At 39.4% G+C, this 26,707-nt stretch overlaps 1 protein-coding gene across 1 annotated transcript; it reads left to right on the top strand.

Moving 5' to 3' along the window:
• Positions 1 to 88: 88 nt before the first annotated feature.
• On the top strand, positions 89 to 25,258 carry Rnf11 (ring finger protein 11). Its single transcript, XM_069987260.1, has 3 exons — positions 89 to 416; positions 20,934 to 21,103; positions 23,358 to 25,258. The coding sequence occupies exons 1-3, from the start codon at positions 294 to 296 to the stop codon at positions 23,527 to 23,529; spliced, it is 465 nt and encodes a 154-aa protein (XP_069843361.1). The 5' UTR covers positions 89 to 293; the 3' UTR covers positions 23,530 to 25,258.
• The last annotated feature ends 1,449 nt before the right edge of the window (positions 25,259 to 26,707 follow it).

Genomic DNA, 26,707 nt, shown 5'->3' with positions numbered 1-26,707 from the left:
AGGCGAAACCGCCGCGACCCCAGCGGAGCCCGCGGCCCGGCCTTGAGTCCCCCTTCCCGGGGTGCGGGGGGCTGGCATGAGCGGCCCCTCGGCGGCGCCGGGGGGCGGGGAGGCCGCTGCCTGAGCCCGGGCCTGCCGGCGACCCCACCTTGTCGACCGAGGCTGCCCGCGGAGCGTGCGAACGACCCCCGTCCCTGCTTTCCTCCTCCCCTAGATCTCTCTCACACACGCACACGTACACACACACACGCACACACACACACACACACACACACACGCCCCAGCCCCGGAAGATGGGGAACTGCCTCAAATCTCCCACCTCGGATGACATCTCCCTGCTGCACGAGTCTCAGTCCGACCGGGCCAGCTTCGGCGAGGGGACGGAGCCGGATCAAGAGCCGCCGCCGCCATATCAGGTAGGGGAGGGAGGGTGGGTGCGTAGGGGGGGGCGGTGGAGGGAGGGTGGTGGGTGCTGGGGGAGAGAGAGAGAGACTGCTCGGGCCAAGATCGTGGCGGGGTGGGGTGGGCGGGGGGCGCTTTAGGTCGTCTCTGCCCCTGGACTCGACCAGGCCCAGCCTGGGGAGGCGTTGACCCCTTTCGCGCTGGGTCTCTGGGTGTCTTTCCTAGAGTAGGAAGGAACGACCCTTCCTTGGCCTTGCCCCTCTGCCCCCTCCCTCTGCATCGTATGGGGATGGTGCTTGTCTGTCCTTGAGTTCAAGAATCGGGGTGCGCTCCTGTTCCCTCGGACAGTGTCTGAGCGTTCAGCATGTCGAATTTGGGAGTGACATTATTTTTGCCTGCCATTCTGTCTGAATTGTATAATTTCCAATGCCATCTGGATTATGAACTCTTGGTAAGGTGCTTGGTAGGTATTTTCTTGTGTGATCCTTCTCCCCCACCCCCACGCCTTCTTTCTTAATTGGATCTGGTAAGGTGTTCACCTATCCCTGTTACTGGAGACATTTTCAAGTGGTGATTTTAGTTCCAGAGACCATTAAGAGTTACTTGTTTATATATGTATTAATATTTAACTCCTCCTCCTCTTGCTCCACCCCTATGACACACTTTTAAATAAGTTGACTTAATAAAACTTGATTATCTTGAACTTTAGAAACCTTTCAGCCTGACTTGGGAAATACCATCTGTTACTTGTGGCTCTCTTTTTAATCAGACAGTCTCCTAAATAGTTTGTTGCTTTTTATACAACAGCCAGTAACTTCAGATATGTTTCAGAATTAATAAGAGCTAAGATTGCTTAAAAATTCAAAGTAAATAGATGTTTAATCCGTGATGTATGTACAATTCTTTTCTCAGCTTTTTCAATTTCAAATAATTCTAAATTAAAACTTCCTAGAAGGGCTTTTGAATTGTAGTACTTTTTTTTTTTTTCCGAAAAGAGTTTGTAGTTTTCTAACTGGGCAGTCTCTCCTTTGTTGTTTCATGCAGTGACATCATTATGTAGTGTTTTCTTATTCCTGTGTAAACCAGTGTCTCTTCATACCAGAAAAACCTGATCACATATGCTAGTTTTCTGAATAAAACCCTTCCAGGGCCTTTCCTATACATCAATAAAGTCCATTCTTAATTGTAGCATGAAGAAGCTGGTGGCTCCTTTCTCACACCCTATATTCCAGGCCTACAAAACAGTCAGGTCTTCGCACATTTTGTTTTTGCTTCCCTTGTCATAATTCTCTCTGCTAGGAACTCTTACCCCAAGGTTGGCCAGGTGAACAACTAATCCTCTTTAAGGACTCAGCTCTTATGTCTGAAGTCCTAACATTACCCTCCCTCTCATCCTAAATTCCTGTGTGCATCCCCCCACTGAATCTTAGACAATTATATAAGCAGTACCTACACACTTGAATGTTATATTTTTGTTTAGTTAGATGTTTGCTTCGTCCTTGAGGTTTGTATTCCCCTCGAGTATAACCTGCCTGAAGGTAAGAACCTGTTGCTATATGCTTTTATATCCCTGGCATCTGGTTCATAGTAGGTATTCAAAAAATGAGATAATGAAGAATAGAAGCCTTGTTCTCAAGAGCTGTACCCACTGTTTTGCATAATCTGGCACATAAAAACACAAAAATATTAAATGAGTTAATTTGAATTCAGAACTATACTTACTGCATTTACACACCCATATCTCCCAGGGTGTATAAATGGTTACTAGGGGTCTCTTAATACAAGCTAAATCTGGATATCTTTCCAGATAACTTTGAATTAGGCAAGTAAAGTGTGTATATTTCACTTAATTTCTCCCTCCTATGCATGTTATACAACAAATGTGCTTATTTTAGTTTCCAGAACAAATATTTTGGAAGTATGAAGTTTTCCAAATCCCATCTTCTCTAGTCCTTTTCTAGACAAATTGGATGTTTGACTTATTATTGTCTCTCCTTAGGATAATTTTAGAGTTTTGAGGAACTCTGTCCTTTTCAGAAAGACCAGCTGATAATGATTTTTCCCCCTGTGGTATTGTGAACACTTGTATGGAAAGGGAGGTTTTTGGTGTTATGTGTATGTGTGTGCGTGTGCACGTATGCACATGTGTGCCTGTGCTTGAGCACTGGAGCCCCTTGCTGGTCCTGGGGATAGGGCTTGAACTTAGGACCTAGGTGCTAACTATGAGCTTTTTTGCTACCACTTCAGCCTAGCTCCATTTCTGGCTTTTTGGTAGTTAATTGCAGATCAGAGTTGCATGGACTTTCCTGCCTGGGCTAGCTTTGAGCTATGATCCTCAGATCACTGCTTCCTAAGTAGCTAATATTACAAGCTTTAGCTATCCCAGTCAGGCTAGAATGTATTATTTTTGACAGTGGGAATTTCTTGTGGTTGCCCTCTCTTGAAGTAGATGACTGAATATTGATAAGAAAATAATTAATTTAAAAGATGGAATCATAAAAACTTTTGTAGAAAGCTTTCCACTAAAGGAAATAAGAATTAGGAATAATTTATTTTAGGTAACATAAGATGCACCAGACCTAGAGTAAATGATTTATGATATTTTTAGTTGACAAAGTAACTTTCCCCAAAAATTAGTATATAATTAACAGAGGTGCAGTAATATTAGCTTATTTCTTTAAGGAATTGACTCAGTTGCATTTAGGACTTTGAAAGGGAATACTGATGATAAAAGTAAAGGAATGTGTGCTTTATTTCTATAGTGAGGGATTAAATGATGACATTTGTGCTTATGTTGTATAATGTACATGTCTGTCAAGTGCTGTAAAGCAGAGTTAGTGTTTTTAATCTGTTGGCATGATCTGATGGATTTGTTTGTTTATTTTGGCTTGAAAGTTAAGTCTTGGCCTAAGTATAACTTAGTGGTAGAACATATACTTAGAATGTGTGAGGTCCTGAATTTAATCTGAAGCTCCAAACTAACAAAATCAATTGGAAAAGTAAGCCCTGAACTATTATGATCTTTCCTGAGTTCCTAGTTTTCTAATTTATCTGCCTTCTTTCATCTTCACCTTTCATTTGTTTAATAAAAGATGTAGATGGTACAGGATTTATGAGACCTTAAAACATCTCAAATCCTATGTAATCTGTACCTTAACATACAGTTCTCATGGCACTATTTCCTTCCTGACTTCCCTTTATCCTCACTGACTTCCTTAATGACCTCAGAACACTGCTCCTCAGTGTTCTGAAATATACTAGGACCATCTGGAGTACTCCCCAATTTCACCATGACTGACTGGCTCTCTCACCTCATTCAAAGCTTAAAAAAAGTATTGGTATAAAAGTGATATATAGGGGCTGGGAACGTGGCTTTGTGGTAGAGTGCTTGCCTAGCATGCATGAAGCCCTGGGTTTGATTCCTCAGTACCATATAAGCAGAAAAAGCCGGAAGGGGTGCTATGGCTCAAGTGATAGTGTGCTAGCCTAGAGTAAAAGAAGCTCAGGGACGGTGCCTAGCCTCTGAGTTAAAGCCCCAGGACTGGTTAAAAAAAAAAAAAAAGATGTACATTGAGGGTCTTATTTTGTTGTTGTATTGGGACTGGAACTCAAAACTTTGTGCTTGAGATATACTCTAGTCCCCCCCCCCCGCCCCGCCCCCCCCTTTTTACTTTAGTGTTTCAGTGTCTGCCCAACAGGCTTCAGACCTCTGTTACCCTCTTGTATCTCTACCTTCTGAGAAAGTGAGATTATACGTGAGCTTTTTTTTTTCCTTCAGTGCTAGGAGAAATTTTTTTTTGTGGAGGGATACAGTGCTAGGGTTCAAACCCAGAGCCTCATGCATGCTAGGCAAGTACTTTACTACTCAGCTCCATCATCACCCTCAAATCTTTTTTTTTTTTTTTTTTTTTTTGGTCATGAGGCCTGAACTCTGGGCCTGGGCGCTGTCCCTCAGCTCTTCAGCTCAAGGCTAGCACTCTACCACTTGAGCCACAGCGCCACTTCAGGTTTTTCTGCTTATGTGGTGCTGAGTGAATCGAACCCAGGGCCTCATGCATACAAGGCAAGCACTCTTACCACTGAGCCACGTTCCCAGCCCCTCAAATCTTTACTAAAATGGCACATTGTTAAATTTTCTTTAGCATCTTATGTAAAATTACAACCTATACAATATCCTAGAATGTCTTCAAATCTCTGTTCTGTTTCTTTTGCATAGAATTTTCTTTTTTGTTTGGTTTGGTTTGGTCAGTCATAGGACTAGAACTCTAGTCCTGGGCGCTGTCCCTCAGCTCTTCAGCTCAAGGCTAGCTCTCTACCACTTGAGCCACAGTGCCACTTGCAGCCTTTTCTGTTTATGTGATGCTGAGGAATCGAACCCAGGGCTTCATGCATGGGAGGCAAGCACTCTACCACTGAGCTACCTTCCCAGCCTCTAGAATTTTCATTTTTGAGTATATTATCTCATGTTGATTGTCCTCTCCTTATTTAGAAAAGAGAATTTTTTTTTGTTGCTAAAGCAGGTGAGTGGCATGGTTCACATGAGAGTGCCTGCCCTAGTAAGTGCAAAGTCCTGAGTTCAAATGCTGAGTTCAAAATGCTTTTTCCCTAATAGCTACAACACTAGGTAGTGATTGGGTTGAATTTGCTTCTTTCAAGTGAATTAATGTATTTTAAAGGAGATATAGTTAAACATTTCAAATGGAACTGTACATATTTCTAGACACTACTAAAAAGTCTAATGTCAATATTAAGTATAAGAATCAACTTGGGCTGGGAACATGGCTCAGTGGTAGAGCGCTTGCCTTGTATGCATGAGGCCCTGGGTTCGATTCCTCAGCACCACATAAGCAAAAAGAAAAAAAAAAGCCAGAAGTGGCGCTGTGGCTCAAGTGGTAGAGTGCTAGCCTTGAGCTGAAGAGCTGACGGACAGCGCCCAGGCCCAGAGTTCAGGCCCCACGACTGGACCCCCCCCCCCAAAAAAAAAAATAAGAATCAACTTAAAACAATTATTGTGGATAAAATAAATGTTAGCACAAGATATTTTATTTTGTAGGAAAGTACCTGAATTCCTGTCCTTAAAGTTTTCAGAGGATTGAAGACCTTTCTTGAGCTGGAAGAAATCTGGCACACCTTTTATTCAACTCTTTTCCTGATGTTTAGAAAAAATACAAAGGCAATCTGCTCATTTAGGCAGACTTGGAAGCAGAGTGAGGTCAAATAGAGAAGGGGGCCAGGTAGCTTATCATACCACTCTCATTCAGGAGCCCTGATCGTCATATGTTAGTTTGAGAGTGGCACTCTGTTAAAAGAGCTTAATGGGGCTGGGAAGGTGGCTCAGTGGTAGAGTGCTTGCCTTGCATGCATGAGGCCCTGGGTTTGATTCCTCGGCACCACATAAACAGAAAAAACAAAACAAAACACGGAAGTGGCGCTGTGGCTAGAGTACTAGCCTACTAGCCTTGAACTGAAGAACTGAGGGACAGTGCCCAGACCCAGAGTTCAGGCCCCATGACTGGCAAAAAAAAAAGAGCTTAATACTGTAATATTTTTATCTGAAAATATATAAGTAGCTTAATATCTCTTTAGTTTTACAGTAGTTATAGACTGCCTTCGACTTACAATGGTTCAGCTACATTTTCAACTTTATAATATACGAAAACTATACACTTAATAGAAGCTATTTTATAAAATCTTTTCCTGGACTAGTCATGTGTTATGACATTCTCTAGGAATGCTAGGTAGAATGCCAAAGTTCCAAGTCACCCATGCAATCACACTGGTAAACAATTTATACTCTACAGGGTACTGTGCTGTTAAGCTGTGGTATTTGATTGGTTAGATATATTAAATCAATCTACAATACTTTCAGTTTATAAGGATTTATTGAGATTAGCCCCATTGTAAACTGAGGAGCATCTATAGTTTACAAACTACCAAATTTCTTCTGCCTGATATATATATATATATATATATATATATATATATATATATATATATATATAAAAATATGTACATATTATATATATGTACTTTTTAATATATTTTTATTTTAAATAATTTTGCCAGTCTTGGGGCTTGAACACAAGGCCTGGGTACTGTCCCTGAGCTTCTTTTTTGCTCAAGGCTAGAACTCTACCACTTGAGCCACAGCACCAGTTCCGGCCTTTTCTGTTTGTGTGGTACTGAGGAATTGAACCCAGGGCTTCGTGTATGCTACCACTAAGCACTCTACCACCAAGCCACCTTACCCAGCCCTATTTTAAAAATTTAAAAAAAAAAGAAAATCAATTAATGAGTAGAAGTTTTGTTCTGATTTTTTTTGTCAGATTCTGGCTGAGCTACTTACACATAAAAAAATGAAAAAGGAAAGGTGAGTTTTATGTTTTAAGGAACTTGTTTCACCAACAAGAAACATACTGTACTATTTTAAATTATCCCTGAATATATAAAGCTTGCTACCAGCAGCCATTGGCTCCCACTGTAATCCTAGCTATTTAGGAGGCTAAGATCTGAGGATTACAGTTCAAAGCCAACCCAGACTGAAGTCTTTGAGACTCTTTTTTTGTTGTTGTTGTTGGTCATGGGGCTTGAACTCTGGGCTTGGGCACTGTCCCTGTGCTCTTCGGCTCAAGGCCAGTGCTCTGCTGCTTGAGCCACAGTACCACTTCCAGTTTTCTGGTGGTTTGTTGGAGATAAGAGTCTCGTGGACTTTCCTGAGCAGGCTGGCTTTGAACCTCAATCCCCAGATCTCAGCCTCCAGAGTAGCTAGGATTACAGTGAGCCACTGACGTCCGGCTGTCTTTGAGACTCTTAACTCCAGTTAACCACCAGAAAGCTGGAAGTAGACCTGTGGCTTAAGTAATAGAGTGCTAGACTTGAGCACAAAAGCTCAGGCACAGTACTCAGGCCCTGAGTTCAGGCCCCAGGACTAGCACCCCCCCCCAAAAAAAAATTCTCAGATTAGTACAGTAGTACTGTATATATATATATATTTTTTTCTTTTTCATGAGCTTTTTAAAAAAATTGTGATTAAGTGATTACATAAATTTCACAAATTTCATAGTATTGTGAGATAGTGATACTTAGTCACAAACAGTCTAACTTTCATGAAGTACTGTATATATTGTAACACTGAGTAAATATTAGATGATTGACTAGCTTAGAACTGATTTCCTCTTGGACTGCCATCACCATAATTGAGGTCTTCATTACTTCCTACAACAATAACTTAATTGATGTTTCCTCTCCCCATTCCATTCCATTCCATTCCATTCCATGATGCTAGGTAAATTCTGTCCCAAATCAAATCCCTTGCCTCTTAATCCTTAATGATTCTTCATGACTAACCATTATAGCTAAGTATTCAGAATTACAATGAGACTCTGTTTATTTATTTATTTATGTCAGTCGTGGGGCCTGAACTCTGGGCCTGAGCACTGTCCCTCAGCTCTTTAGCTCAAGGCTAGTGTTCTACCGCTTGAGCCACAGCACTATTTCTGGCTTTTTCTGCTTATGTGGTGTTGGGGAATCGAATCTAGGGCCTCATGCATGCAAGGCAAGCGTTCTACCACTGAGCCACCTTCTCAGCCCTACAGTGTGACTCTTTATATACTTTTCCCCCCAACCATTTGTAGTCCTGAACTGTCCTTTATACTACTTAAGACTCTATTAAACTGAACAGTGGGCTATATATAACTTCTGCTCTCCTGGCTCTGCCTCTGTCATATTGTATCCCTTTTCTCAGAAAAACATCTGTAGTCTAAATTCTAGTGATCAAGCTATAGTTCATATGCTGCTTGAGTCCATGAATTCTAATCTCTGCAACATAAACTTCTCTTTTCACTTGTATTCATGGTACTGGGGGTCAAACTCAGGGCCTCACATATGCTGTGCAAACACTGTACCACCACTAAGCTGTATCCCCAGCCTGCCTACTTGCCTGCCTGCTTTCGGTACTTCCATTCTGCCCTTTGTTCCTTCCTTTTCTTCTTTACCTCTCTTCCCCCCCACTCCCCTCCCCTCTACCCTCCCTCAACTTACTATGTAGTATAGGCAGATGTAGGCAATTCTTCTGTCTGTATCTCATGAGGGTTGGAATTACAAGCATAAGCTGATTCTTTTTCAGCACAAATGTATTCACCTTTAAGAGTAACACAGCCAGTGTCAACAGTTTAATTCTAGAGCTAATTATAGGGTAACATGAGAGTATAGGAGCAATGAGTTACTTTGTACATAAGATCTGAGAACTAGAATTTCTTTAGAGCATTTTAGGTGACACAAAGTAGCAAGCACCTCTTTTGAAGAATTTATAGATCTTAATAAAGTTCTTAGTATAATTACTTGAGGTAAGATGAGGCTTTTTATCTCAGGGATTCATTTTATTCTGTTTGTTAATGGGGAAATTGTTACATGTAGAATGAGTCTGTAACTTTTTGTTAAAAAAAACTTATGTACATGTCTTTACTGTTTCAGCAAGACAATTCTTTTTTTTTTTTTTTTGGGTCCGGTCATGGAGCCTGAACTCTGGGCCTGGGCGCTGTCCCTCAGCTCTTTAGCTCAAGGCTAGCACTCTACCACTTGAGCCACAGCGCCACTTCCGGCTTTTTTCTTTTTGCTTCTGTGGTGCTGTGGAATCGAACCCAGGGCCTCATGCATGCAAGGCAAGCGCTCTACCACTGAGCCACCTTCCCAGCCCTCAGCAAGAGAATTCTTGAAATGAGGAGTGTTTGGAGGTTGTGTGTGTATGTGTATGTGTGTATTATATATTTGTGTGCATAGAATCAGAATTAGATAAATTTATTTATTTATTTTGGTCATGGGGCTTGAACTCTGGGCCTGGGTGCTGTCCCTAAGCAATTCAGCTCAAGGCTAGTGCTCTACCACTTGAGCCACAGTGCCACTGCCGGTTTTCTGGTGGTTTATTAGAGATAAGAGTGTCACAGACTTTGCTGCCCGGGCTGGTTTTGAACTACGATCCTCCGATCTCAGCCTCCTGAGTAGCTAGGATTACAGGCGTAAGCCTGCTGAAATTTATATTTTTAAAAAATTTATTGTTGATATACAGGCACAGTTAGAGTGCTTGCCTAGTATGCATGAGGCTCTGGGTTCTATTCCTTGGTACCACACAAATTAAATGAAAATTAAACCAGGCTGTGGATAAAGTGGTAAATGTTGTATATATTTTATTGTTGTTGTTGTTATTATTATTATTATTGCCAGTCCTATGGCTTGAACTCAGGGGCTGGGCACTGTCCCTGAGCTTCTTTTGTTCAAAGATAGCTAGTGCTCTGCCACTTGAGCCACATGCAGCTTTTTCTATTTATGTGGTCCTGGGGAATCAAACCCAGGGTTTCATGCACACTAGGCAAGCACTTTACCATTAAGCCACATTCCCAGCCCCATGTTGTGTGTGTGTATGTATATATACATATATATTTTTTCTTTTTCTTTTTTCTTTATCGGTCGTGGGGTTTGAACTCTGGGCTTGGGTGTTGCCCCTGTGCTCTTCAGCTCAATGCAAGTGCTCTACCACTTCAGCTACAGCACCACTTCTGGTTTTCTGGTGGTTATTTGAAGATAACACAGACCTTCCTGCCCAGGCTGGTTTTGAACTGCGATCCTCAGATCTCACCTCCTAAGTAACAAGGATTACAGGCATGAGCCACCAGCACCCGGCCAATGCTGTATATATTTTAAAGTAGGAAAATAGGCTACAAGAAGTCTCAAAATAGATCCCTTATCAGTGACAACAAATAATAAATTAGTAAATATGGTATTTTTAATATGCTCAGAATTTGGACTTTTTGCAGTTGTGATCTAAATAAAAGTAAAAGTATGTCAGTGATACAAATCTCAATGGAAATAATGAGTAAAAGAAGGAATTGACTTAAAGATAAGGTTGTTTTTTTGTTTTGTTTTGGTTTGGTTTGGTTTTTTTTGTCAGTTGTGGGTCTTGAACTCTGGGCCTAGGTGCTGTTCCTGAGCCCTTCAGGTTAAGCTAGCACTCTACTGCTTGAGCCACAGCACCCATTCTGGCTTTCTGGTGGTTAATTGGAGATAAGAGTCTCATGGATGTTTCTGCCTGGGCTGGATTTGAACCGTGATCCTCAGATCTCAGCCACCTGAGTAGCTAGGATTCCAGGCATGAGCCACTGGTGCCTGGCAACCAAATTCATTTTTAAACAAGAAACTACTACATGAGCTTGGAAAGTAAAGTGGTAAACCTTTTCTTTTCCTAGGAAATCTTGTCAGACATTGATTAAAAAAAAAATCTATTTGGCCATATGGTATGTTTTGAACTCTTAAGAGAGTTTCTTTTTTTGACTTAAAAATACTTAAGATTAAATTTCATAAGAATACATATATACCTACCTACCCATTTTTTAATTAACTAGCCAACCTAGAGTGTGCTCCCAGGGGCCAAATAAGTAATTATCTTGTTATTTAATTCAGAAGCATACAGTAAGGTAACTGAAGTCTCTAGTAATGAGTAAAGTATTCTTCCAAATATATTTCAAAGCTTATTAAAACTTTCTGAATCTGCTGGGCACCTGTGGCTCACACCTGTACTCCTAGCTATTTGGCTATTCAGGAGGCTGAGATCTGAGGACCAAGGTTCAAAGACAGCCTGGGTAAGAAAGTCAGTGAGACTCTTACCTCCAGTTAGCCAACAGCAACAAAGCCAGCAGGAGAGCTGTGTGATTCAGGTGGTAGAGTGGTAGCCTTGAGCAAAAAAGCTCTCAGAGATAGTGCCCAAGCCCTGAGTTCAAGCCCCAGGGCCAGCATGCACACACATACACACAGACTAACACACAAAGTCTAGGGAGTTGTAAATTATATAAGATATGTTTTTCTGTGCATAAACTTTTAAACTGTAACTTCAATACAATAAAAAAAATTAAGTATAACTATAGCTCAGTGAACCTTTGCTATAAAGCCACTTTTTTTCCTCTTTCTGTGTGTGTGTGCCTGTATGTGCCTGTTCTAGGTCTTGAACTCAGGGCCTGGATGCTGTCTCTGAGCTTTTTTGCTCAAGACTGGTGCTCTACCATTTCAGCCATAGTTCTATTTCTTGGCTTTTTTGGGTGCTTAAATAGAGATAAGCGTCTTACAGACATTCCTGTCCAAGCTGTCTTCATACCATGTCCTCATATCTCAGCCTCCTACTGAGTAGCTAGAATTACAGGCGTGAGCCCTCAGTGCCTGGCTTATAAAGCCACTTCTATGACATAGCTACTTCCACCCCCACCCCCATTTCTTCACCACCCTCTCCCAACAGTAAGTACCCTTTCTTCAAATTCAGTGGAATACTTTTCATATTGTTTTTGAAATTTATAATGGCAATCATTTTTCCATGTTTATGCAGATTTATTTTTAGTTATATATTTGTTTGTTTATTTATTGCCAGTCATGGGGCCTGAACTCTGGGCCTGGGAGCTGTCCCTGAGCTCTTCAGCTCAAGGCTAGCAACTCTACCATTTGAGCCACAGTGCCACTCTGGCTTTTTCTTCTTATGTGGTACTGAGGAATCAAGCCCAGGGCCTCATGCATTCAAGGCAAGTACTTTACCACTGAGCCACTTTCCCAGCCCCATTTACGCAGAATTTAGTTGTAGTACTAGACCACATTTTCTTCTTCTTCGTCTTCTAATATGTACTTGAATTACATCCGTTTTTGGCAACATAAATCTGTGAACATTTTACGTAAGTACCTGTTTATTCTGATTGTGTATATCCAGGAGTATAATTAGTGAAAAACCAAGCAGGCATATGTTTAGTTTTTCCCTCAACATTTTAGTACAGAAATCTTCAAAAGTAAAATTAACAGAATTGTTGGACTATCCAGGTTCCTACCATGTAGAAGATTCATGTCAGTAAGATTCCATCTCTGTGTAACATGTAACAGATGTTATACAGATTAACAACTGTCCATTTCTGTCTTCTCTTTCAATCCATTTTATTTAAAGTTGCCAGATAATTTTCCAGTGTGATTTCATCAGTTTTCTACTCCTAACAGTAAATATGAGAGATCTACTGTACACAGTCTATTATTATAAATTGTAGTCCACTATGCTATACAGTAAGTGTGTTATTTTGGACATGCTAGTAGGTATTTCCTTGTGACTTTAGTTTTCATTCTCCAGTGCCAGTGAAAATGTTTTCATGTTTGTTGGCCTTTGGATATTGTTTTTGTGTAATCTTTTCCCCAAATTTTAAGCTCTTAGGAGCTTAAAGTGAATTGTATTTTAATAATAAAAACAATGTAAATGTTTAGCCAGGTGCCAGTGGCTCACGCCTGTAATCCTAGCTATTCAGGAGGCTGAGATCTGAGTATCAGGGTTCAAAGCCAGCCCAGGCAGGAAAGTCCATGAGACTCTTATCTCCAATAAACCACTAGAAAAATGGAAGTGGCGCTGTAGCTCAAGCAGTAGAGCGCTCACCTTGAGCTGAAGAGCTGAGGTACAGTGCTCAGGCCCAGAGGTCAAGCCCCACAACTGACTGACAAACAAACAAACAAAAACAATGTAAATGTTTTCTGTGTAACATTTAGAAAATAAGGGAAGGGAAACGTGGGAAAGGGTGTTAAGTACAGAATGTAACTATAAATTTCCTATATCCTCAGTGTACTTGCAAACGTGCTTGACTCTTTCACTTATTTTCACTTTTACTAGTTTAAATAACAAGACCATTTAATGCATTAAACATAGGTGGTAGTTTTGTTTTATAATGTGCCAACATACTATTTAATATTTACATCTACTTGATTTAAGTATGTCATAGCACCTAAAAAGATGATATATAATAAATGATAAATATATATTTTATATATAAAATATATATGATATACATATATGAAACCACATACTGTTTATATGGTACATAGCATGTTTACAACTAAAATATATAGGGGCTAAATTATAATTGGTACCTTGCATGTATTTGTTACCATATTTATTTTTTAAGTTTTCACAAATTCAGAATCCATAATTCAGTGAGTTTTAGTATATTTAGAGCCATGTAGCAATCATGTTAGGTTTTGAATATTTTCATCAGCTCAGATAAAACCCAACCATTCCATACCCATTCTTCAAACCCTAAGCATCCAAAATCGACTTTCTCTCTAGATTTGCCTGTTCTGAACAATTTACATACATTTACTAACTGCACATTTGTCACTGGCTCTTTCTTTTAGCATCCTTTCAAGTTTTAGCCATGGTTTAGCATGTTTGAGAATTTCACACTTTCCTTAACTCAACACTCCCACCCCCCTGTTAACTGTGGCACTGAGGTTCACTCAACTGCCTTGCACATGCTAGGCAAGGATTTTCCAGTGAGCCACTCAGTCCAGGGCTCTCTATCTCTCCTCCTCCACACTCTTCCAAGTAGGAATGTTTTAGGTGCATGCTGTATTTCTTGGGATCTAATCCAAGGTCCCTCATATAAATCTGCCCACTCTCACTGAGCTTCATACCCCAGCCCTGAAGATATTTTGGGTTGTCAACTTGTGATGGGGAAGGAGGAGCTACTAGTGGTTTGGCTGTTGTTCAAGATGTTGAATCATATTTCATTCCTAGGTATATGCTCAAAAGAAATGAAACATCTATACAAGAGCTTGTAAAGTGAATTTTTAGTACTCATAAGAACCCCAACGTAGGGGCTGGGAAGGTAGCTCAGTGGTAGAGTGCTTGCCGTGCATGCATAAGGCCCTGGGTTCGATTCCACATAAGCAAAAAGAAAAAAGCCGGAAGTGGCGCTGTGGCTCAAGTGGCAGAGTGCTAGCCTTGAGCTGAAGAACTGAGGGACAGCGCCCAGGCCCAGAGTTCAGGCCCCATGACCGGACACCCCCCCCAAAAAAAAAGAACCCCAAAGTAGAAACAACATAAATTCCCATTAATGACCATATAAAATGTGATAAGTCATGTGATAGGATATTTAGTAGTAAAAAAAGGAGTGTGGTTCTCCATGCTAGAGTCTGAGTTAACTTTGTAAGCATGCTAAGTTAAAAGGCCAGCCACTAAAGACCACGTATTAGAAAGATTCCACCTATAGAAATGTCCAGAATGGGCAAATCTATAAAGGCAGAAGGGAGATCAGTGTTTCCTAGGGTTAGAGTATTTGGAGAGAGGTGAAATTGAGGAGTTACTGGTAATAGATACAGGATTTGGGGGAGGGGTGTCATGAAACTGCTTAAAAGTTGACTGGTAATGGTTGTATAATTCTGTGAACATAGAAAACCCACCAAATTGTGTTTTAAATTGGTGAAGTATATGGGATTACCTCAGAGGTATTATTAACATTAGTGTGCACCTTTTGCCATATAGTGATTTTGTATTTTCTGAATGAGTGTGCTTTTAAAAACCTTTTTTAAAAATAAAAATATACATTTTAAATAAGTACATTTAATGGTCTGACTTCACATTTAACTCAAATTGTTAAAATCCAAGAACTACTCCTATTTGCAGCATTGTTACAATAAAATATCCATTTGTGGAAGAAATAATTTTTAATGGTGGTATTAGTCTTACTTTTTAAAAAATGTTTACTTAAGAGCTGGAGGTATAGCTCAGTGCTATTATAGGAAAGGCCCTGGGTTTAACTACTAGCACTGCTAAACAAAATACCCTCTGTGTGTATGTGTGTGTGTGTTGCTTAAAATGAGGAGGTACCAGGTACCAGTCACTTACACCTGTAATCCTAGCTACTCAGGAGGCTGAGATCTGAGGATCAGGGTTCAAAGACAGCCTGGGCAGAAAAGTTCATGAGACTCTGATCTCCAGTAAACCACTAGAAAACCGGAAGTGGCGATGTGGCTCAAGAGGTAAAGTGCTCGCCTTGAGCTGAAGAGCGCAGGGACAGCGCCCAGGCCCATGACCAACCAAAAAAATAAAAAATTAAAAAATAATAAAAATGAGGAGGCTCTTATGATTATTTCAATAACACATGCAGAGGAATAACTATTGAACTGCAGACAGTGAAAATTTGCACCAAGGTCAGATAATTCTTTGTGTCAAAAGACAAAATTGCAGCCTATTTATCATTCGAATTGGCTTTTATTTGTAAATCTGAATTGGAGGAGCTTTCATTCTGTAAAATAGAATGAGAATTCCCTCTGGACAGTAACAGAACTGCATTTTGTTAGGTGGGAACAAAAAAAAAACAGTAATAGGAAAACATAGCCTCAAGTTACTTTTAAGTTTTTAGTTATTTAATTTCTTTGTAAGAATTAAAACAAAGGGGACTAATGTGCTGGCACTATGATTTGGACATTATCTTTCCCCTGATTTCCTAGCAGGTGAGATACTTAGTTTTGTTTTGGTGGCATGAAATGAGCACAAATCATTGCGTTTTGGTTTGTTCTTTTGAGCCTATTGCAAGAACCTAGTCCAGGGGCTGGGAAGGTGGCTCAGTGGTAGAGCACTTGCCTTGCATGCCTGAGGCCCTGTGTTCGATTCCTCAGCACCACATAAGCGAAAAGAAAAAAGCCGGAAGTGGTGCTTTAGCTCAAGTGGTAGATCTGGCTAGCCTTGAAGAGCTGAGGGACAGCGCCCAGGCCCAGAATTCAGGCCCCACAACCGGACCCTTCCCCCCCCCCAAAAAAAAGAACCTAGTCCAAACTAATGGCTTTTCTAGCACCAGTAGAAAACCAGTATGCAGGATAGGATAGAAAATATATCCTAACTGAGGGAAGCAAAAAGTAGTATTACTTAGGAATCTCATGTTTTAGGCAAAATTATCTTAGAAAAAGTTTATTTTAATGATATACGTGGCTTTGAGTCAGAAAGCTGCCAAGAACAAGAAAGTTGCTCTCCTGTGCCTCTTAGGGGCTTAACAGTTTTTCATTTGTGGGTTCTCCTAATGTTTGCTTTGCCCTCCATTTCTAATCTGCCTTGATCCCATGAGTATCTTTATAATCTTAAGTTATACATGATGCCTTCTATTGTCAGCTCTGTGGCTTTTGAGATCAGTTAATTTGGTTTTCCTATTTATTTCCTGAATAGTCTGATTGGTTAACTCATTTTTATCAGCCAGAAAGTACAAGCCACTGGCTAGCTTCCGGGTCCACTTGAATGTAAGCCTCTCCAGAGGTTGTCTTGCAATGAGCAGTTAATAGGAGGTATGAGTAAGGTTATCATTTGTGCCTTGTATCTCCCTACTAAAGAGGATTTAAGCTTTATAAGGACCGAGGTCTTACTTGTTTTAGTTGTACTATATCTCCTTACATAAAATAATATCTGGAGTGGTTGACTATTTAGTAAAGATGATAATTGGTACTTATACTCACAAAGTGACCTTAATGTTTGCTGTCATAAAAGTTTGAAAAAATGAATAATTTTTGAGTAATGTTATCTAATGACTTGCTCATGTTGTATGCCTGTAGTGATAATGCCTCCCCCAGTTAGGATACTATACAACCTATATACAAAAGAGACCAATTTAGATACCTTTAAAACAAAACAAAACTTCAGTCTTTTTCCCTGGAACCATTGCTCTTTTTCAAACATGTAGGCTGAGACCTTTATTAGTATCATAGATGTAATGCTGGGTTTTCTTTGTGTGTGTAATTGAATTGTTCACAAACTACATATAAATGCTAGCCTTTGGTTTGTTATTGTATTTTTTCCTTCTGTTATGGTCAAGATTAATGAAACATCAGAACTAAAATATACATTGATACTATTCCAAATCTTCCTTTTTATGGCCTTAAGTGTAAGTCTGGCAAAATCCAGAGAAAACATTCCCAGTAGGAGACTGTAGCTGGAAGAAGGGGTGGTACCAGCAGCAGCTTATAAGGCTATAAGGGAAAAAATTAAGAGCCGGCTCTTATTTCTTACTTCTTAGTGGACAGAAAGATACAGCTTTTAGTGACAAGCTGCATTCTTTAGTGGTGACTTTATTTTTCCTTCACCACAAACCAGACTTGTATTATTTCCAGCCTCAGCACATTATTTAGGCACTTCCCCCTGCATTGTTTTAGTTTCTGAACTTGTATCATATTCCCTAAATTGAATCCAACTTTTTAGTGCAGTGCCTAAAAAGTTGCATGTTCATCTGTTTCTTTCTCATTAACTCTATGAGATTAGGGTCCAGTAATCCATAACAATATTTATCATTTTATAGTTGCTTTATTATATATTAACAAACAGGTGGAGTGTTTTAGAGATTTGTTTCATAAGGTTAATCCTTGGATTTGGGGTTTTGTTTTTGTGTGTGTGCATGTGTATTTGTGTATATACCTTTCATTTCCCCTTTCTCTGCTTCAACATAATCTTTTGTTCTTTTTTTTTTGGGGGGGGGGTTCCGGTCCTGGGGCCTGAACTCTGGGCCAGGTCTCTGTCCCTCAGCTCTTCAGCTCAAGGCTAGCACTCTACCACTTGAGCCACAGCACCACCTCAGGCTTTTTTCTTTTTGCTTATATGGTGCTGAGGAATCGAACCCAGGGCCTCAGGCTTGCAAGGCAAGCGCTCTACCACTGAGCCACCTTCCCAGCCTCTTTTGTTCTTTTTATAATGTATCCTCTTATATGATGCTACAGTTTTCCATAATGCACATTTTAATTTAAATTCCTTTAGAGAAAATTCATTTCTTTGAATTCACTTTTATTTTTTTGAATGTAGACTTAGAGTACTAAAGATGAATGCATTCAGATAATTGTTAAATTTGTTTGAAAAAATTGAAATAAGGTAGTTAGATAAGATTATGGATGATGAATAAAGGGAAGGGAGGAAGTCAGGAATGAAGGATGAGTTGTCTACTAGGGATGTCATTATAGGAGGGCCCAGATATTGAGCACTTACCATACTTTTAAGTACTTTATTTTAGTATTGCTTATGACACTCTTTAAAGATAGATATTCAGGCTGGGAAGGTGGCTCAGTGGTAGAGTGCTTGTCTCGCATGCATTCCTCAGCACCATATAAACAGAAGAAAAAAAGAAGCCGGAAGTGGCACTGTGACTTAAGTGGTAGAACACTAGCCTTGAGCTGAAGAGCTGAGGAATAGTACCCAGGCCCACAACCGACAAAAAAATAAAGATAGATATTCTTTCCATTTCTTGGTGATGAGGAATATGAAGTAACAGGCCTGAAGTCATAATATTTATTTAAGTGCCACTGCTGAAATTTCATAAAATGTGTTCTTTCTGCTATACTTCCAGTCAAGTTTTTCACAGTATTTGGCACATAGTTAGGTATCCTCCTGATTTCTGCCTCTCAAATAGCTAGGGTTATTATATGAGCTATCACACTTGGCTTATGGGTTTTTGTTCTACTAAAGTTCCTATGGTATGAGTAAGCAGAAATTTGAAAGAGGCATCAAGTTATTGTCACTGGGAGGAGGAATATTTGTAGTAATTCATGTCAGGCTTTCTTCTGGCTTAAATTGTTAACAACTTTTTCATAGCAGGTTTATGAAGTTCTGATATATGACATGAATATGTGTACTTCGATATGCATCATTCCATTATTTAGTAAAGTTGAATCCTAACTATATGCCAGATACTGTGCTGAGTAGATATTGGTGAGCAAAATAGACAACCCCTGACCTAATTCTGGTGGTTGAGAAAAGATGTTTATTTAAGAAAAAAAGTCAGAACTGAAGGCATGACTCAATAGTAGGGCCTAGGGTTTGATCCTTAACATCATTAAAGCATACACACATGCACATACACATATAATCACTGTTTTGGCCTAACACAAGATGTAATACTTTCATTCATAGTTGTAGAGATGAGTGAGTATAGCATATATACACACATGCACACACATGCACACACATGCACACACACGCGCACACACACGCGCACACACACGCGCACACACGCACACACACACACACACACACACACACACACACACACACACACACACACACACACACACACACACACACACACACACACACACACACACACACACACACACACACACACCCCTTTCCATTCAGGAATAGCTAATCCACTAGTGGGTTTTGGCCTATCTTCTTGCTAGTAATAATCTGTAGTTTAATCAAACACACTCTTGAAAGATAGCATATATTAGCAACTTAGTACATTTTGATTTTCATAAATTGATATATTGTAATACAGAGACTTATAAAGTAGCTTGGCCAAAGTCAAATAGCTAATAAGAGATTGTGTGTGTGTGTGTGTGTGTGTGTGTGTGTGTGTGTGTGTGTGTGTGTGTGTGTGTGTGTGTGTGTGTGTGTGTGTGTGTGTGTGTGTGAACATGTGCTGGTCCTAGGCTTAACTCAGGGCCTGGGCACTGTCCTTGAGATTCCTTTTCTCAAGGCAAGCACGCTACCACTTGAGCCACAGCACCACTTCTGGCTTTTTCTGAGTAGTTTATTAAAGATAAGAATCTCATGGACTTTCCTGCCTAGGCTAGCTTTGAACTGTGATCCTTAGATCTCAGGCTTCCAAGTAGCTAGATTACAGGCTACCAGCACCTGGCAGAGTCTTTCTGCTCTAATTCGTGGGACTTCTTTGCATTAGATATTTGGCTACTACTAAGAATAAAACCTTGAAGAGATTGAGGTTATCATCTATATGGAAAGAAAAGTGTATAATGGCCAATTCTACTATAAATATTGGTATACTAAAATCAGCTACAGTGCAGGTTAGAGAATTATTGAGTTCAGATAGTCCAGATGTTTGATTACCAGTGACCTATTCATATTGATTTATCTATTAGTGTATCATAAGGCATGGCTGGCTGTATCTGGATTATAGGACCTTCGTGTGGAAATACTCAACACTTCATGCCTTTTTTTTTTTTTTTGGTCGCGGGGCTTGAACTCTGGGCTTGGGTGCTGTCCCTCACCTCTTCAGCTCAAGGCGAGCACTCTACCACTTGAGCCACAGCGCCACTTCCGGTTTTCTAGTGGTTTATTGAAGATAGGAGTCTCACGGTCTTTCCTGCCTGGGCTGGCTTTGAACCGCGATCCTCAGATCTCAGCCTCCTGAGTAGATAGGATTATAGGTGTGAGCCACCGGCACCCAGCTTTCATGCCTTTTTTTTTTTTTTTTTTAAAGCAAAACTCTATTTAAATCTTTTAAAAGTAAGTTAGGCTAGAATGTGGCTTAAAATGGTTGATCCCTTCCTAGGTATACCTGAGTTCAAACCTTAGTCCCACCTGCCAAGAAATTTTTTAATTATAAAGTACTAATTTTGACTTGGTGTGGTAGTTACACATGTAATCCTTAGGGTGATAATGGGCAAGATAGAGATCTAGGGCCAGCCTTAAGACCTTAACTGAAAAAGAAAAAAAGAAAGAAAAAAAAAAGAGGTGGGGGAAAAAAAAAGGACTAGTAGCTGAAGTGGACTCTGAGACCTCAATACTGACAAAGCAAAGTGGGGGGGAGCAGATTTCAAAATGTGAAGTGTATGTGTGTGTGTGTGTGTTTTATTTCAGAAGCTATATACTTAAGGAAAAATGAAACAATCATAACTGCTGCACTAAGCTTCTTCTCAGGGCCTTCTTTTTTTCCTACCTCTGGCAGAAATAAAGTAATTTTTTCCCCATTTTTAATGTTTAGGAACAAGTTCCAGTTCCAGTCTATCATCCAACACCCAGCCAGACTCGGCTAGCAACTCAGCTGACTGAAGAGGAACAAATTAGGATAGCTCAAAGAATAGGCCTTATACAGCATCTGCCTAAAGGAGTTTATGACCCTGGAAGAGATGGATCAGAGAAAAAGATCCGAGAGTAAGTTTTAATTTATACATTTCAGATGTCTATTTTCAGATATAGGCTTTAAAAAAATTGCTCTTCCTCATAACCTTTGGAAGTCTGTGGCATTTACTATGTGGAACTCTTCCTTAGTGCAAGAAAAATCTTTAAATGTAGCAATAGAGAAATTTTCATATAAAAATACTGAGAAATAGCCAGGCACCAGTGGCTCATGCCTGTAAACCTAGCTACTCAGGAGGCTGAGACCTGAGAATCACAGTTCAAAGCCAGCCTGGCAGAAAAGTCCAGGAGTCCCTTATCCCCTGTTAACACCAGAAAACTGGAAGTGGCACTGTGGCTCTAGTGGTAGAGCATTGAGCTGAAGAGCTGAAGGGACAGCACCCAGGCCCAGAGTTCAAGCCCCACTACTTACAAAAAAAAAAAAAAAAGATATGATGGCTTGAATTCTGACCATTATACATACTCCTTGTCCATTTCCATGACAGTTGCTACATTGGTTTCACATGATATATAGTCCATATGTTGGACCATAGTCAGTATGAGCTAAGACTAACATTTCTAGTGGCTTTGTCAACTGATGTTTTGGAAAATATTTTGGCAAGGGGCTGGGAAGGTGGTTCAAGTGGTAGAGCGCTAGCCTTGAGCTGAAGAGCTGAAGGACAGCGCCCAGGCCCAGAGTTCAGAGTTCAGGCCCCACGACCGGACCCAAAAAAAAAAAAATTTCAGTCTTAACACCCTTGAGTTAGTAGCTAAACACTGGAAGATAACAGTCAAGGAATCTTGTCCTAAAATATATACCCTCTTCTCCTCCATTGTAGCTTTATACACAAAACAGTCATCATTGTCTTATTTAGGAGATAGAAAATGCCAGTAGTAAATTGCAAAGTAAATTAGGCCAGAAGCTACAGTGGCTTACTCCTATGATCCTAGCTACTCAGGAGATTGAGATCTGAGGATTGCAGTTTTTTTTTGTTTTTTTTTTTTATTTTGGGGTCCAGTCGTGGGGCCTGAACTCTGGGCCTGAGCGCTGCCCTTCAGCTTAAGGCTAGCACTCTACCACTTGAGCCACAGCGCCACTTCCAGCTTTTTTCTTATGTGGTGCTGAGTAATCGAACCCAGGACCTTGAGCATGCAAGGCAAGTGCTCTACCACTGAGCCACCTTCCCAGCCCCTGAGGATTGCAGTTTAAAGCCAGCCTAGGCAGGAAAGTCCATGAGATTCTTAGCTCCAGTTAACCAATAGAAAATTGGAAGTAGCTCTATAGCTCAAAGTAGTAGAGTGCTAATCTTAAGCAAAAAGCTTGGGGACAGCACCTAGGCCCTGAGATCAAGCTCCACATCCAACAAAAAAGGAGAAGAGAGAGAGGGAAAAGGAAAGGAAAGGAAGGAAGGAAGGAAGGAAGGAAGGAAGGAAGGAAGGAAGGAAGGAAGGAAGGAAAAAGAAAAGGAAGACTTCATTACGTTAATTGTAAAGGAATTTTTAGTAATATGAGAGAAGTCTTTCTTGTGAAATAGTTTTGCTGAGACTGATGAAGCTAAAATTTTTCTTGTGGGAAAAATTTCTTGTTGACTCATTGTGTGAGACTCCAGTGGGGACAGCCATTCTTTTAAATTGAGTTTGGCCTCACCAATACCTACATAATCTAATTTACTCTGTTAATGTAAGCCTATTTGAGCTAGAGCACCATTTAGTGCTCCAATTTAAGAACATAATCTGTCTATAGCACTGATTTTTGCACAACTGCAGACTTGGGTTGCTTCTGTAGAAAAAGTACAGTGAACTCAAAACAGTTAATTTATTATATATTATATATAATATGATATATTAAGTAGTAAGTGGTAAGTAGGCTGAAATTAATGATCCTTTTTTCTCTGTAGTTTTAGGATTATCCCCAAAACAGTGCAGGAAGCAAAATTGATCCTTTAAGCATCACATTCTCCTACAGATACCTTGTAGTTTTGTAAGCATAGCAGCAGACTTGATCCCTACCTAAAGTGTACTGTTTCTTTTTCCTCTGTTGATTGTTCTTAAATCCTATAAATTTTCTCTTAAACCCTATAAATTTTCAGGAGATCAAAATAAGAGAATATGGCTGGGTTGACACTGATTAGGAAAAATTCATTTGCATGCTTGGGAAGTGAGGTGACAGGCAAACCATTTTAATATATTGTTCAGGTTAATAGTGTCTTTTGTAGTGGGATTTAAAAGAATATTCTAAATGAGCACTCATCTGAAAATGCCTTCTGATATCTCTCCTTCACTTCCACAGGTGTGTGATCTGTATGATGGACTTTGTTTATGGGGACCCAATTCGATTTCTGCCGTGCATGCACATCTATCATCTGGACTGTATAGATGACTGGTTGATGAGATCCTTCACATGCCCCTCCTGCATGGAGCCAGTTGATGCAGCACTGCTTTCATCCTATGAGACTAATTGAGCCAGGGTCTCTCGTCTGACTTCAAGTGAACCATCATTTTTGGTGGTTTTGATCTTTTGTCACTGAGCCCAAAGAGCCAGGGATTAGGAATTAAGATCATGCACAAAAATTTCCTAAAAATTCCTGGATGGCTGCAGATGTTGAGGAAAGTATGTGATATTTTAGAAACTTAGCAGGAAAAAGTAGGATGGTATTTTTATGTAAAGCCTTGACCCAGTGTTTAAAAATATAATTGTATTTAGATCTTGTTATTGCTCCAGTACATAGGAATTGTGTAAAGTGTTAAAGCATCTGTATATGTTTAAATTGTGTGTGTTGAAGATTAGGAAAAAGATAGTGGCTATTTTTCCTAAATGAAATAACTTTCTTCTTCCCTCTACCCAGATTCTTTTCTGAAGTTACTGGCATTTGGGTCAAGGTTTTATTAAAAGCTACATTTTATAACACTGGCACAAAAAAAAAAGTAGTTTTAAGCTTGTTTGCACAGTTCTTTTTTTCCATTGGAAATGGAATTCATTGCCTTAGGTCTTTAAAAATAGTGTATTATTATCGTTGGGGCTGGCTCTATGCTTGAAAACCAGTTTATTTATAACCTGTTGTAAGTGCTATATTCTGTTTGCAGTTAGGAAATGCAGAAATCAAAGTGATCTCCTAGCTTGTAAGCAAACTGAGATGCACTATCCCTTTTCTATTAAAAATGAGTTAATGTGTCAAGAAACCAACTCTAGCAAAGTGGGTTTAATATTACCCTTTCTATATGTTCTATCTAATTCTTTTGGTTGTTAATATGGTGATAATTGAAAGTCAAGGTAAATTTTAAATATTAAGATTTCTGATTTATTGAGCTTGAATTATGCCACCATGCTATGTAAAAATGAAAGTGGCACCATGGTGAAACTTAACAAGAAGTAGTTTCTTAGTTGTAACAATTTGATTCTCTTTCCTGTGACTTCCTTCCCTATAGTCTTGAAACATAGCAAAAGGATACTGCATCTCTCATTACTGTAGTGCTGAGGTTATTGAAGTCATACAAACACATCTCTGTGTCTGTTTCTTGGAAAGTTATGTTAAGTCCTAGGTGACTGACAAGAACAAAGGTAAATGTGTTTAATGTTTTGCACACAAATGCAGAATTTGTATAACCACATGACTTCATAGTTGTGATCTCAAAAAAGGAATTTCTCCTTTATTTTTTCTTGCATTTAATGTAAGAGTACGCTAAATCTCTAAGTTTCTGAAGTATTAGAAGTAGAGATGGCCTAGTAAAGATGTAGTAGTGTGTTTTATCCATTTTGCATGTGTTTATTTTTCCTTATGTTCTCAAAAGGTGACTTATTTGTTCAGCTCAGTGATGTTACAACTAAAAATCATTATTGAAAGGAGAATCAGTCTCCAGATAACAAGTCAAATATTTCTTATTATTTTTTTTGAGTTGAATTTGTGATTCTAACACTTTTCTACATACAAAACACAAGTGGTGTGAAGGGTCTTCATGATTGCATTATAGAAGAATTTAAGATGTCATAATTAGTTAATTTGGCATTCAACTGTAATGTCCATATGCTAATTTCCCTATGAGCCCCATGATGGAAAGACTTAAAGATGAGTTTGAAAAAAAATTGAAAGAATTTCATTTATCAGGTTCTGTTAAATTGTTACATGTATCTTGCTTAAGTTTCTGTTCATTAATTTATATTCATCCAATTATATAAAGCAAATTTGGAGGAAACATGAAGTTGTGCAATATTTTCAATGACAGTTCTCTTTTATTTTTGTGTTTTCTACTTAAACATGATGTCTGTTTCAGAGCTAGATTATCAGAATTCATAAATGAGCTTTTTCCTCATCATCTTTCCTGTTACAATTAGCCTTTATTATAGAGTTCTTTCAGAGAAGTTTGGTGGTAATATTGAAAGATGGTACTGGACAGAACGATTTTTGGAGTACTTTGTATTCTTTAACTTTGTTCTTCACATACTGTGTTTAGAACCATCAATTTTGGCTTTTACTAAATTATTAACTAAAATTATAATATAGATGTGAAGGACTAAAGTTAGTTGATTACATAAGAATATTCCTCAAGATCCTTGAGAAAAAAATCAAGTGTAAGTTTAATTACTTTTTAGTTTGTACATATAAATACCTTTGGCATTATTTTCTTGCTTGTCATTTAGTATCATATACTTATATAGTTAGATGTTTGATAGCTGTAAAGTTTCTAAAACCTGATTAGATATGGGCAAGATAGAGTCATGCTTTGCTGTGGGGTTTGAAATATTTGAAAAGCCTAACCAAAAAAGAAAAGTGAAAAAATATAGCAAAATCTTAATTTTTTTGAAGTGCAAAGTCTATCAAATTGAAATACTTTCATGTTTGATGTAATTTGCTTTTAAGTCTGTTGTTCATAGAGAATCTTTGTTTTTTGTCTGTCATGGGGCTTGAAGTCTAGATCTGGGCACTGTCCCTCAGCTCTTCAGCTCAAGGCTAGTGTTCTACCAATTGAGCCACTGCACCACTTCTGGTTTTCTGATGGTTTATTGGAGATAAGAGTCTTAGGGACGGGCTGGGAAGGTGGCTCAGTGGTAGAGTGCTTGCCTTGCATGCATGAGGCCCTGGGTTCGATTCCTCAGCACCACATAAGCAGAAAAAAGCCAGAAGTGGTGCTGTGGCTCAAGTGGTAGAGTGCTAGCCTTGAGCTGAAGAGCTGAGGGACAGCACCCAGGCCCAGAGTCCAAGGCCCATGACTGGCAAAAAAAAAAAAAAAAAAAGAGTCTCAGGGACTTTCCTGCCCGGGCTGGCTTTGAACTGAGATCCTCAGATCTCAGCCTCCTGAGGAGCTAGGATTAACCGGCGTAAGCTACCAGCGCCCAGCTGAGATGCTCTTAAATTGGAAGTAGAAGACTTATCCTCTCTACTATCAGAGTCTACCCTGTGATGTAAAACACTGACTGATTTTACAGACTAATGAGTGCAGAGGTTTTCTATATATAAAGCTCTTTCATTAGGAAGTATGCATTTAAAAAAAGAAATAATAGTCAAAAATGGGTTTTCTACCAAGCACATGCTTGTAATTTTAGCTACTTAGGAAGCTGAGATCTAAGATTGAGGTTCAAAGCCAGCCCAGGCAGGAAAGTCTGTGAGAGTCTTTTTTTTTTTTTTTTTTTTTTGGGTCCGGTCA

Source organism: Dipodomys merriami, unplaced genomic scaffold (genome assembly GCF_024711535.1).
Source record: "Dipodomys merriami isolate MVZ:Mamm:240054 unplaced genomic scaffold, mDipMer1.0.p SCAF_34, whole genome shotgun sequence".
In the NCBI taxonomy this organism is placed as follows: Eukaryota; Metazoa; Chordata; class Mammalia; order Rodentia; family Heteromyidae; genus Dipodomys; species Dipodomys merriami.
This window is presented reverse-complemented; position numbering and strand designations above follow the sequence as displayed.